Raw genomic sequence first — 13,457 nt, 5'->3', positions numbered from 1 at the left:
CTGTGTATGTACATGTGATGTTGCATTAATCTGTGTGAGGAAATCTCATTTGTATATTGAATTACAGCACCCTTTTTAAATGGCGTATCCGACAGTGAAGCCTGAGGGTATGTCTTTGCAAAGGTTAACCACCAGGAGGCAGATGTTGGCTCTGCATCTGATCTCTGCTGCACACACAGCACAGTGATGACATGCATTCACATAAAACACTGTTTTCTTATTCCTGCGCAAAACACATGTCATCTGAGCAAATTAGACTTAGTAGGATTTATTATCTTTCACATAATCAACAGTGTAATTCAATGAACAACATACAGTACACAGTTAATTCACTTGGATGAGGCAACATTTCATCGATACATCTCCAATAATGTCCAATAATGAACTGTACGACGGAAGACAACAGGGCGGATGTAAATAAGCACCCAGCAGTACTCACGTGAGATAGTCTGATGCATCAGGATCATTAGGTGCCAATGTCTTTGATTGTCTTTCAGGTCTACAATAATAATTCCTGCCACACTCCAATTAACTCAACTTGAGATGCATATGAGACTGATTGTTTTCGTCCCTAATTGGATAACATCCATGAAAAAGGGAGAGATTTAAAAGAGAGTGGATTTATAATTCCTCTTGTTATCGTCTCTGAAACAATGCAAATTAACCCTTCACTCAAGGCAATTCATCTTGAGACAAACTACAGACTTAGCGACTAAATGTGCATGACAAAGTAAGATGCAAAGCTGCAGGTGGGCACATCAAAAACAAACAATGAGCTTACAAACTGTGTCTTTATTATGGACAGAGGACAGGCTCGATGGTTAATCCCTGAGCGGTTGTGTGCGTGTTCGTCAGTTAGCCACGGGCTCAGTGGTATGCAGCCTCGGGAAATTATCTAATTAAAATGTAACCCTGTGACCAGAACACCTTTTAGAAAATCAGAGCAAGAGCACCTGTAAAACAAATAAAGCGTTCACTGTGCAATTTAATTTCCTCGCAGGTGGCAACAAATAGAAAATGGCCACACTCCATTCTTTCGTTCAGGGAAAATCACTCAGCACTCAAAAATGCACCACTATGAAATGCTCTCTCTGCTCCGTTATAACTCCGCTTTCATTTAGGTTCTCAGACTGAGTGTGTGTGGTCATCTCCTTCTTTCCCTTCAAAAGAAAAAGAACGGTACAATACTGAACGAGTGCAGAACATTCAAAACGGTGGTGTGGAGCGGCTCATTGCAATGCAGGGCTTGTTAGATGGATCTAACATGTGACAGGTATTGGTAAACAACAGTAACCCCTTCTTAATACACAGACAAACTATACCATCAGTCTAAATGTAACGTTTGCTTGAGAAGTTAGTGAGGAGGAAAAATGGTTTGGAAGAACATTTTCCAATACAGGCTTTCAGACAGGATGGTTGGTAATCTGACGCAAAGAAAAACACATAGGATCAGTGAATCAAGGCATAGCTAAGATTAAAGATCCTAAATAGGACTGAAGGGGTTTTGGTTAGAGCTTTTTGGCTTCTCGTTTCCCTTTGTTACCATTGTCCTAACCAAGCATAACTTTAGAGTTGATCGTTCATGACTCCAGAGCACTATGAAAGTGCTGTCTGTAAAATCAAAGCGTCATCATTTCAGAGTTTATGTCAGAACAAGTGGCCAAACAACATCGTGCCAACCAGGGGGGTATACTACGAAGCAGGATTTTCGCTTAGCCGGCTAAATTCAGGGAAAACTCCGGCTTTCCGGTCCTACGAAGCTGGTTCTCTTTTTAGCAGGCTAGATCTCCATGGTAACTTATGCTTAGCGGCTAACCTGGTCGGGACCAGGTTAGGTTGCAGGCTAAGAGATCAACTCAGTGAAAGCACCGCCTGCTGACCAATCAGAGCTCAGTGTGCGGAGTTTAAAGCGATCAAGTCATATTACAGGAGAAAGGAAATACAGAAAAGCTGCCGTCGCAGGAAAGACGGCCGGCAAAAATCACCGACTGTGTGAACGTGAACATTAATAGAATATCACCTCCATCTTCAGAGCAATCTGACTATTATAACATTAGCGTTAAGAAAGCTTACTTAAATATCTGCCACAACATAAGTAACCGGATCAGAGTACATTAAGTACAGTCCGCGGCATATCACTTCATAATGTATCATATCTCTCCTTATCTGAGTCAGCTGAGCCGTATCTGGCCGTGCAACACTCACAGTGTCACATACTGTATGCAGAAGTATTATTTTAAGCAACACATTAAGTTGACGAAACACTCGAGACAAATGTAATTAAAGTCAGATCCACTCGTTAACCTGTTAATGTACGCATTCAAACACTTTTTCTTTTTCCAGCTGTATTCACCTTGCAGGTTCAGCTATGTGGCTTTTATCCTGGATAAAGTGTTTAAGTCATGGATGTTTAAAGTTTAACTTCTTCATATGTCTAATATTATAGTTATTCCTGAATTTTCATTCAGGAAGTAGCCTATGACGCTGCGCTGTCAGTACGCTTCTCCATGTTTGTGATTGGTCGAATGCTCCAGATACCACCCCTTTCATGTGAACGCGCACCTAACTAGATAGGGCACGGCTGGCTTGAGCGATCCACTTGATAACCAGCGTCGTAGTACAGTTTAGCGAGAGCGCGTATGTTTTGGATTAGGCCAACCGGCTAACTCAAACATATCCAGGTTAGGTTGAACCGGCTTCGTAGTACAGGCCCCAGTTCAGCCGGTTAGAAAACATTCTCCAGAGCCGTTTCTGTCCAAAGCACATTACAGTAAAATAACCGCATTTATTTTGAAGGTCCCCAGTGGGAATTAAACCGCTTCTCCACAGCAGTGTTGGTGTCGTATGCTCCCACAGAGCATCCATCCAAACTCTCCACTGCATTTTAAATTGGAAAACATTGTTTGGCAATAAAGCCGCGTTTAGAAAACATGATGACACACAAGACTTTCCATGACATCTGCTTACACTGTCCGTAGTTTTTTTTTTTATTTCTTTGTATTATCTGCATGAGCTATTACATGAAAAATAACCAAATACTCTTCTTTTAAATTGTATTTTTCTTCAAGTGTCTCATAAAAAGTCTTGTCTAATTCCCCAAGGGGAACACAGAAGTTCTTTAGTGTTTTTTTTTTTAACCATATTATGTCTGAGAAATAATCCTGAACTATTACACTTTAAGAAAAACACTCTTGTTATTTAAAAAGACAAAATTAATAAAAGTTTTCCAATTTTTCTTCTAACTTCCAAACTTTGTAGTATTCCAAAAATAAAATCTCATCTACAGACTTGAATAAAATCCAAGTCATTTGAAAGTGTTCAAAAATAGAACGGTTCTCTAAAGTGTCATAATCAAAATCTGGTTTGCACTCTCAGCTCTCACTGTCAACTCTACTCGACTCCTCTCTTGCAGGAGCTGCAGCTGAGGTTGAAGATGCATAGCAACATGAGATTTGTGCATCTCAATAAGAAACAACTTATATTTAGCTGGGTAGCTGCTCATGCCCATTTTTCATTTTTGCTAAAACAGTTCTGGTTCTTTAAGGCTTAGGGTTTTATACTAATCGTACATGTGTGCATTTCTGCCACTACTGCTATCATAAATAGATCACGGAAAATCACCAGGTATTAAAAAAGTTGGAAATGATTTGATGTCGTCATTGAAATAACATGCTTATTAACCAAAAGCTACAATATATCTATTACGTTTCATTTAGCAAGGCAGGCAATCTTTGTGGTTTCCATTAAATCTCTTCTTAAGACTCACTTTTATTGTACGTTTTTTTATTAATTGATGGCATTTGTTGTAAGTATTCAGATTGTTTATATTCCGGATCTTAATTACTTTTATCATGTTTTTATTGTAAAGCACCTTAGCTTTTCAATCGTGGTATATAAATCATTATTGTTAAATATTTGTATATACTTTCAATTTGTTCTTGATCTGGTTAATTAGACACTTGTGTTATGTACAATTGCCTTTGTAGTCCTTATGAGTAAACAACAGAATAAAGGAAACTGAATTTGAAGCAAATAAACTAATTACTGATCAGACAAGCAGTAAAACAGTAAATAAGCCCTTCTGTCTCACCTGTTGCTCCTCTCTGTATGAGCAGCGTGGCCTCCGCTCCCACGGGACACTCTTTGAGCATCTCCACCACCCGCCCGTGTCCCGCTGCCGCCACCGGCTGTTGGTTCACCTCCAGGATCAGGTCTCCCTCGATCAGCCCCGACGCTGCCTGGGAGCCCGGGTCCAGCACCTGCACCACAATTCATCCAGCGTCACACAAACAAGACTAGCTGTGATTTGGTGGGACCATTTAACAACATATTGTTTACTATAATGAATTAATTTGGATACCTAACTATTTTTCAACTCTAAAAGCATAACTATTTAAAATCTACCAGTGGGCTGAGATCAATTCAGCGTTTTCCAAATCCAGTCTAGTAATTTAGGTAATAATGGATACCAATTTCATTTTTTGACTTATATTAAGATAATGACAGAAAGATTGTTTGTTAAAAGTCAATTAAGGAGCATGTGCAGATAACATCAACGCCAGAACACTTCTTTCTTTTTTTATAATGCTGTACAAATACAACAGGGATGAGAAATATAATCTGTCTCATCGTCATGACTGATCTACTCTATTTGATCTATTTCTAAGAGTCATTACTATTTTAGCAGATAAAAAATCCTTTACAGGCTGAACACAATTTGTTCCTATTAACTCAATCTCTTCCTACTCAGTAGCGTTAACTAAATTAAATGAGCGATGACCGTCTGTTTAATTTGTAAACCAACTTTGTCGCTGAAGCTGACTACTGAAACGTATCCTTTAGAATTAACACATGAACTACCATTAATGTACTCGTTCATGTGCAGGTGAACATGAAACATCACCTGTTTTACTCGCTGACCATTGGGGCTGTCGGCAATGGTGAACCCGAATCCCTCCGCCCCTTTCACCATGGTAACTGTCAGAAGCTCCGCCCCCTGCGCTGTTGTGACCCCTGCATTCCCAGAGGAGGCCATGGACACGTTGTCGTCGTGGGGCGTGAGTGCCGATGCCGACCCAGGTGTGGTGGGCGGCAGCGAAGAGCCATCCAGATGTGTGTCCCCGGGGTGGGAGGCTCCGGCCTGAGCCAGAGCCTGCGGAGGCAGCTGGGAGCTTAGCGACAGATACTCCAGGTACGGGTCGTAGCTGCCGCGGCCGTTCACCACCAGGGGGCGGTGCTCCATGCCGATGGGTGTCAGGGAGGCGCTCGCTGCTGCGCCGCTGGGGTCCTCGGGGTCAAAGGGCAGGGGGTAGCCTCGACAGAGCACCAGGGTCACGCTCTGACCAATGGGAACGGACTGGAAAAGCTTGACCACGTCAGCGTGCGTGGTGCCAAGCACGCAGATGTCATTAATGTAGACAATGACATCACCTGAGGAGCAAAGAGAAACAGCTTCAGCCCTGCTCACAGTACGTTACATATTACACACACCACGTGATCTGGTCTCTGTGGTAACTGTGCGAACATACTGTGCTGAAAAAACTACTTTTCACCGTCTGTTGCTATGAATGTCAAATCCCAGCAGTATCAGGACACGCTGTTACAACACAGAAGAAACACTCTGTCCCTCTAAAGTGTCACAGAGCAAATATAGTATCAGGTCACCCAGTCAATTTACAAGTATGTGTCTTTGTGAATATGACACACTGCCATTTGCAGAATTGAGACTGGTATCACGAACATCTTAAATAATATAATGAATGCACACAGGGTTTGCAAGTACATACAGCTTTGAGTCTTGGCTCATGCATATTACCCCTTTAGACCTTATTCACAAAGTGTGGGTGTTGTTTCTGGCCTCTTTCAAAAATCAGATCCTCCTGACCCTCTAATTCTGGAGGGATAATTTCATAATGATTTTAAATGTTAACTTCTAAAAATGTAGGTGGTAAGGCCCCTCATTTAATCAAAGATCTACTACACCCCTATAAGCAACCCCTGTAAAAAGTATTTATATGTTGCAGCTCCCTGTTAGGGATGGTGACCAACATGTACAATTGTACAATTGTTTATGATCTTGTGTGCATAATTTTCTTTGTCAGGTCACACAGTGCTTTTTCTATCTAATTTCCTCACTTCACTACATTTTATGTTCATGTTCACCTTACCAGCTGGGTCGATGACATTTTCCTGCAAACCCATAACAACGAGGTGAAACAATTTCACAAATGCGACATTAGATATTCTGTCATCTCCGCTGTAGTTTGAATGTGCGGAAAGTTATAGATTTCGGCTTAAAAGTCACAGCCCTGTGACAAATGCTACTGCCTCAAATCCTCTATTTCACACTTCTGGGAGCAGTCTCTGTCACACATGCACACACACAAACACACACCATGCATGTCACAATCATACACAATCCCTAAGAGCAATGCCACACAGCTCAAATAGGCCAGCTAATCTCTGCCAGGGAGTGACTCTGTGACTGTGTGCATGCATGAGTGTGAATGTGTGTGTGTGCACAGATGTGTGTGAGCAGCTCTGGCAATGTCACAGAGTGGAGAGGAGCAAGTAGAGAGAGAGAGAGAGAGAGGAAAGGGCTGACAGACCAGCATAGAGGGATAAGGAGAGAAAAACTAGAGAGGTTGAAAGAGAAAGAAGATGAAAGGCTGAGAGCAGAGGAGAAGTGTCAGATAACATGGTTAGATAAGGGAGCATAACAAAGGGTAAGCCAGAGAGACAAAGAGAGGGATGGAGATAAAATAGAGAGATGGATTCCAGATAAAGGAGAAACTGATGGGCAGAGGGAGAGACATAAAAAGCAGAGAGCAGGAGCTGAGAGCAGGGCGGAGGATTCCCGGCTCTGAAACTATCTCTAAATGAGCAGTTTAGACGCCAGCAGGGCAGGCGTGAGGCCAGCTCTCAGGTCCAGAGCCGAGCACACAGCACTGCCTTTTGGGGTAGTGTTAAATTAGTCAGCGAATCTTTTCAGTAAGTCTTTTGTCGTTCTGTATTTGTATCATATTTAGTTAACCTCATCTTGTTTATTGTTGATTTCAAATCTGGGCATTTTTGTCTGCATTTAAGTGGAACAATTAGAGCAACTTAACTGTTGATCATTTCTTCTTTGTTAGTCATCAGATTATATTCAAAATGTCCACACAAAAAAAAGAAATACCCCTGTGTATCATTCTCCAAGGCCCTGGTTTGACTTTAGTTACTCTCTGAAGTAATACCCTTCCTGATATGGATTTTTTTTTAAAAACTGTTTATTATTTGTTCTCCTCTTTTTCTTTTAGTGAAAGAAAAGAAGAAAAGACTTTAAGAACGTTTTTATTTAAAAATATATATTTTAGTGTTATCTTTTCCATCAAATATACTGCGTGTCGATATTGTCGCAGTAAGTGTTCAATGAAATTGGTTCCTCATCGTTATTGCATCGTCTTTGCCATCGTGAAAAAGATTGTTGTGTTAACCAAATGAAAATGATGCTTCCATTCAAAACAACAGAGTAAATGTTTGGTTTACTGTCTACTAAAGAATATTGCAAATATCATACACACTGCTGGCTAACCTTCCACATAGACATGTAGCAATGTCTCTGTAACTGTTTATTAAGCCATGGGGAAATGATTTACAGCTTGTATGGATGTTGCCGTTTCTTGTTTTTATGAAACAAAGAAGAAACACAAGTATGGGACAATCACTAGTGTTCCCATGTTCTACTGATTTTTGAGAACAGCATGACCACTGAGGCCGGTGTAGCGATATCACATGTGCAGCTTCATTGACAAAGCAGGAATAAATCCCCTGCTGAAGTAGGTGTTGTGTGGGCTGATGTCAGTTATAGCCAATCAAATCAGCTCCTCTCATTCCCATTCAAAGCACATAGTAATGATGTCCTGTACAGAGCACAGAGGGTGTGCTTAAAGAAAACTGAAGTCCTTGTCTGGGACACACTGTGCTACCGGCTCAAATATAGGGCACCTCAAATGCACCATCAGAGGCCAATGATGTACCCTTTGAGGACAACATTATATTTAAGGGGACAGGAAACTTCTACCAATGATATTCAATTCCAAGATGTGCTTTAATATTTCAAGTATAACTGCAATTGTATTCACATAACAGGTACCATCTATTCATCATACAACTTATACAAATGTCATCAATTGGCTTTAGCTGAATAAAAGAATATATAAAATAAATATTAAAATATACATTTTGTTTTAAAAAATGTCCTGACAACAACAAGACCACAAAACATAATCCGATGTTTTATCACTGCTTTCTTTGTCAATCAGTCAAAATCAAACTGTTAATCAAGCATAACTTACTCGATATCAAGCCTTAATAGCTTTTTAATGGGAGAGAGAGATTAACGTTAAATCTACACATCTGCTGACAAAATTAACCGTCTATAAAGAGAATATGAAGCACTCTTTAAATCACTGAGAACAATATCTAAATATAAACACAAGACAATGTGGATGTGATTTAAGGGCTAAGAGGTAAAAGTCGGAGTCAGGAGGGCAACTGTTTTTAACTCTGCAATAAAACCATTTAATTGCAGTTAAAACGCTGCAATTAAATTGTTATTGGACTGCATTTATATAGATCTTTCCTAGCTTTTGCATCCCCTCAAAGCGCTTTTAAAATACAAAAAGTATGTGTACACTCATTCAACCCCAATCAGAGTAACATTCACACACGCACGGTTGGCCATGCCTTCGGGAGCAATTTGGGGTTAAGTATTTTGACCCAGGTCACATTAACATATTGACTGCAGGGGCTGGGGATCGAACCAACAACCTTCCGATTGAAGAGCTCCCCCAAGCAAGATCTGCTTTGGCAGGAAATTAAAGGTGGTGTTTTTGAGGTGTCAGAGCAATGAGGTTGTGCTCAAGCCTTTCTACAAAAACAATATTACAAGATCAGCAGTAACAGCATACATTTTTTTAAACCTGAATTTATTTCTCAACCAGTTGTTTAAATCCTGCATTGGCACACATAATTACCTGTGTCCATCTTTCCGTCTTGAGCCGCGGGTCCGTCTGGTATTACGCTCTTCACCTGCAGGAACTCGTCGGGCTCGTCTCCTCCGATGATCGTGAAGCCAAACCCCATGTTGCTCTTCTGCAGGGCTGTGGACAGGAAGTTCCCCTTCAGCTGGGTCGGGTCCCTCGTAAACAGAGGCTTCTCTGAAGGGACAGAAGGATTTTAAACTTTAGATATCATGTACATTTGGTTTGTTACATTGTCTTGGTTTTCTTTTCATTTTCAGAATGAACCTATTGTGCATTCTTTCTGAACACTAATGCAGCAACAGAGACACTTGATAAGCTGACTCATTCAAGATGAGTGGAGCCTGCACTCAGATGAAGCAGTACATAATGGTCTAATACGTGCTCATATTCAGATGAGCCCAGTAGGGGCCTCAGGGCGAGCGTGTTCCCTGTCCCCCGCACTGCCAGCCATCTCTATTCGACCCTGTACATTGTGCATCTTTAAAAACTCATGAAACAATTTGTTCTTTGTACATTTTGTCATTGTTTTTCTAGCCCATCTCTCAATGTTCTTACAACCATTTCAAATAGAATTATTAACATTTAATTAATCAATCAGCACACAGGTTTTGAGGGACCTTAATGGCCTAAAGATCACGCCCACATGTCTTCTCTGGAGTTCTTGTATTTAGAAATGTGTGAAACTCTGAGCATGTCAGTATGTTTGGATTTAAGAACTGCACTAGTGTGGTTTTCCATGTGTACCTCTGTATATCGTGGGCAGTGGCAGCGCGGACAGCCCCTGGCTCTGCATCTGCCTCTCCTGCTCCAGGCGTCTCTTGGCCTCCAGGACCGGGTTCTCAAACTGAGTCCTTCGATTGATATGGCTGAAAATACAATGCACCATTCAAAACAATGGAAGATTTCATATTTCAATCTTTAAGATATCAATTCTTATACCCAAAGGGAAAAGATATTTTCAGTAAAATGCACTAAAGAAGTGGTAACTCAACATTTTATTTATTTTCATTGTGTTTTAGTAAGGGAGATATTTAAACATATGATTTAAACTTTATTGATCAATATTTTATTATGAAAAAAGAGTGGCTAATCTTGTTGGTCCCACTGAGAATCAATAGTTCAGCTAAATAATACACTCATTTGAAATCTCTCAACTTCTAAACGTTTAAGAGTGTGGGGAGTTGCTCTGCCACGTGTAATCTATGTGGTCAACATACACTTGTATTGATCCCAACTTAAATACATTCTGTTTAACTACAAAGTAAACTGTTGGCTAGTTTGAAACATACCAATATATCAAATCTCTAGATATGTTTCTGTCTCTTGCATGTCAAATATAATCCCTAAAGTAATTTATACCTACAACCAAATGTTGTAAGATATATTTCACAAGTTAAAGGATCCCAAAACTGTCTTCCACTTTTACTGTTCAGCTTCAAATTACAGCTAAGTTGATTTGGGCTACAACAAAATGTAATGTATTTCCGACTTCAACAGCAGTTAGGTACCAATACAGTATGTTTTGAATGCAACACATTAATATAATTTTGACCATGTGAGCCGGTTTTATCAGCAGAATTCCCTTTATAGCCAACACAGATGAGCCTTTCACTGTAGAAGTTAAATAAGCAGTGAGACATAAAAACGAAATGAGAATGTAGTCATTTATAATTCATAACGATGCGTTGTAAACTGTAGAAATGCACTTTCTGTTTTACTACAGAGCAGCAGATTTAACCCAAGTCTGAGGGAGACTTACTCGACATAGTAGCTGCCGTAGATGGGGTCATCTATCTTCTCCCAGCCATAGGGCAGCTCTGAGAGGAAGGAAAAAAACAGACGAGGGAAATTAAGTCGGTTTATGCTGAGAGCAGGAGAAGGAAGGCAGACACTAAATTGAACCACTGAGGGGAGACAACATGAATCTCAGGGCTCACAGCGGGACCCTCCCAAAGTGCTCTCTTAATAGACAGACAGCAGTTCGATCTGCAGTGGTGGCTTCGTCATGGTGACACGACTCACAACACAGATATCAATACAGAGCAGGGCGGGAGGAGAGAGCATTTAAATCCTCTGACACATCTCATCCCACCCTGTTTCATTCAGTCCTTTCCTTTTGTTCGGTGCACAAATCCTTCAAGGCCCAATACCTTCACCTTACTACTTTGTGTTGTTTGTCTCTTATTTTTCTTTCACACACCCACTCGTTTCAACCTTGGAAACTTCTATAGCTGTTGTGTTCATTGTCATCCTCTGGTTCTCTGTTCCTTTTAAACATTCATCCATCCCTTTGCAGATGTATTTATCCTCTCTCCATCATAAAAGACCTGGGTCAAGGCACTGATACAATTCCTGTTGCATATGCCCTATCCTTCCTACTTTCCACTGACACTTAAACACTATATACAGGTCACTATAATAAGAACCTGCAAGATTTGCAAAGTTCTATTTTTTCTTTATCATTCAAGAGGATTGATCTCACACTATAAGGCGCAGCTAACATGCAAACATATACACCCACAGTAACAGTTCCCCTCCTACTCAGACACATTCTTGAAACACTGCGCTTCTGATTAGTCTTAGCAAGCGCTCTTGAAAGGTTTCCTCCCTCATATTAATTCATCCTCATGTCAGAGTCTAATTCATGAAATTCATAACTATGTCCATAGAAGGCTGTTTTCCACAGGGAAATAAAGCAAACATGATGAAAGCATATGAATACTAGTGTCATACAGATTGAAAGAGACAATAAACACACTAACAACAGGGAACTTAATTATCCTTGCACACACACACACACACACACACACACACACACACACACACACACACACACACACACACACACACACACACACACACACACACACACACACACACACACACACACACCCACACACACACACACACACACACACACACACACACACACACACACACACACACACACACACACACACACACACACACACACACACACACACACACACACACACACACACAGTGTGTATTCTAGCTGCCGAGCATGCTGACTGTGCAGCCCAAGGTGAAAGGGTGCACTCCGTAATTATCGATGGTCTGTTACCGTCTGCACTTCTCTGCCATTACCTTAAACGACCCTTCTCATCCTTCGAGGTGTAAAAGTCGGATGGAGTCACACTTCAAACCACCTTAAATTCCCTCCCACCTTGTCCACAAGGGGTAAAAGGGAGACAGTTTCCATGGAAACCACCAGTGGAAGTTTTTTTTTTCTCGCCTGAGCTGAGGGCTCTGTCTTGTCTCTATTTCCTGCTGCTGAAATACAGAGAGAGAGGGTGTGTGTGTTTTATGCATTCATGAGCCTATATTTTCAGGGTGTGTGTGTGTGTCTATCAGATGGCTGAATTGTGTTTGCATCTGTATATGACTGTAGCCGTCATCTAGTTTTGACACAACATCACCTCCTCATGTGTCTGGATATAGTTTGAGCACAGAGGGGCTTGCTTGTGTGTTCGGGTGCTTATTTGTGTGCGTGTGTATCGTTGTCTCTCCTGACATGAAGTCTAATTGTGATTCCTCTGCATTAGATGACTCATCTTCCCTCTCACACAAAGCCGCCCTGACCAACAGGCAGCCAGGAACACACACAATGAACTCATCTGACTCCCACAAAAAATACTAACCACCTCAAAAACCTTCCAGACTTTTGATAAGAAATAGCGGAACTCATATTTAAGTACAGAAGGGCTGCAACTAATGATTATTTAATTTCAATATGAATTCATTTGCCAACTTTTGTCTCCATTAATTGTTAAATAATCTTTTCTATCACAATTTCCCAAAGCCCAAGTTGACATAATGTTGGACCAACCGTCTAAAGTTTAACCTACATACAGTACAATATATAAAATCCCTATTGATCCCACACCGGGGAAACATACAGCAGCTATTCAGTACTAAACTATGAATAAAATAGTTTTATTCAATTACAGTATCATAGAAAACTAATGAAGCACTGAAAAATGCTGGAAAACATGATTGGCACTTATATGTTCACAAGGAAAATCAGTCTATGTTTAGCCATGTTTATGTTTTCATTATGTTCACCATCATATACATTCATATTTGCTAATAACCATTAACACCGAGGTGTCACTGAGCAAGGCACCGCTCCCCCACTGCTCCTAACACTAGGATGGGTCAAATGCAGAGAAACCGTTTTGTTACATAGTACCTGTACTACGTAATGACAACAAGTTGAATCTTCTTCTTCTTCACAATGTCATTTGTTTTGAGAGTATTTGTCTATAAGCCACAATGTTGATGATATGATGGTGCTGGAGGAAAATACACATGACTAAACAACCTTGTGTTTTTTGACGAATCAATAAATGTATTTATTGTTGCAGCTCAAATTATATAGCTGCCGCTCTGTGTTGTGATGTGTTTGCA

The 13,457-nt window shown here is 40.6% G+C and overlaps 1 protein-coding gene across 6 annotated transcripts in view; it reads right to left on the bottom strand.

The window, feature by feature from the left end:
* The window catches only part of magi2b (membrane associated guanylate kinase, WW and PDZ domain containing 2b), a 105,263-nt gene that overhangs the window by 17,296 nt on the left and 74,510 nt on the right, over positions 1-13,457 (bottom strand). For all 6 annotated transcript variants that reach the window (XM_034085155.1, XM_071203486.1, XM_034085156.1 and 3 more), the window contains exons 7-11: positions 10,786-10,843; positions 9,771-9,892; positions 9,018-9,200; positions 4,904-5,430; positions 4,091-4,259 (exon numbers count right to left, since the gene is read on the bottom strand). In XM_034085155.1, coding sequence (XP_033941046.1) covers positions 4,091-4,259; positions 4,904-5,430; positions 9,018-9,200; positions 9,771-9,892; positions 10,786-10,843 — 1,059 coding nt within the window. The remainder of the gene's footprint in view (positions 1-4,090; positions 4,260-4,903; positions 5,431-9,017; positions 9,201-9,770; positions 9,893-10,785; positions 10,844-13,457) is intronic.

The sequence above is a fragment of the Pseudochaenichthys georgianus genome, chromosome 6, assembly GCF_902827115.2.
Source record: "Pseudochaenichthys georgianus chromosome 6, fPseGeo1.2, whole genome shotgun sequence".
Classification (NCBI taxonomy): domain Eukaryota; kingdom Metazoa; phylum Chordata; class Actinopteri; order Perciformes; family Channichthyidae; genus Pseudochaenichthys; species Pseudochaenichthys georgianus.
The sequence above is the reverse complement of the archived record's forward strand: the minus strand, read 5'-3'. Positions and strand labels throughout refer to the sequence as shown.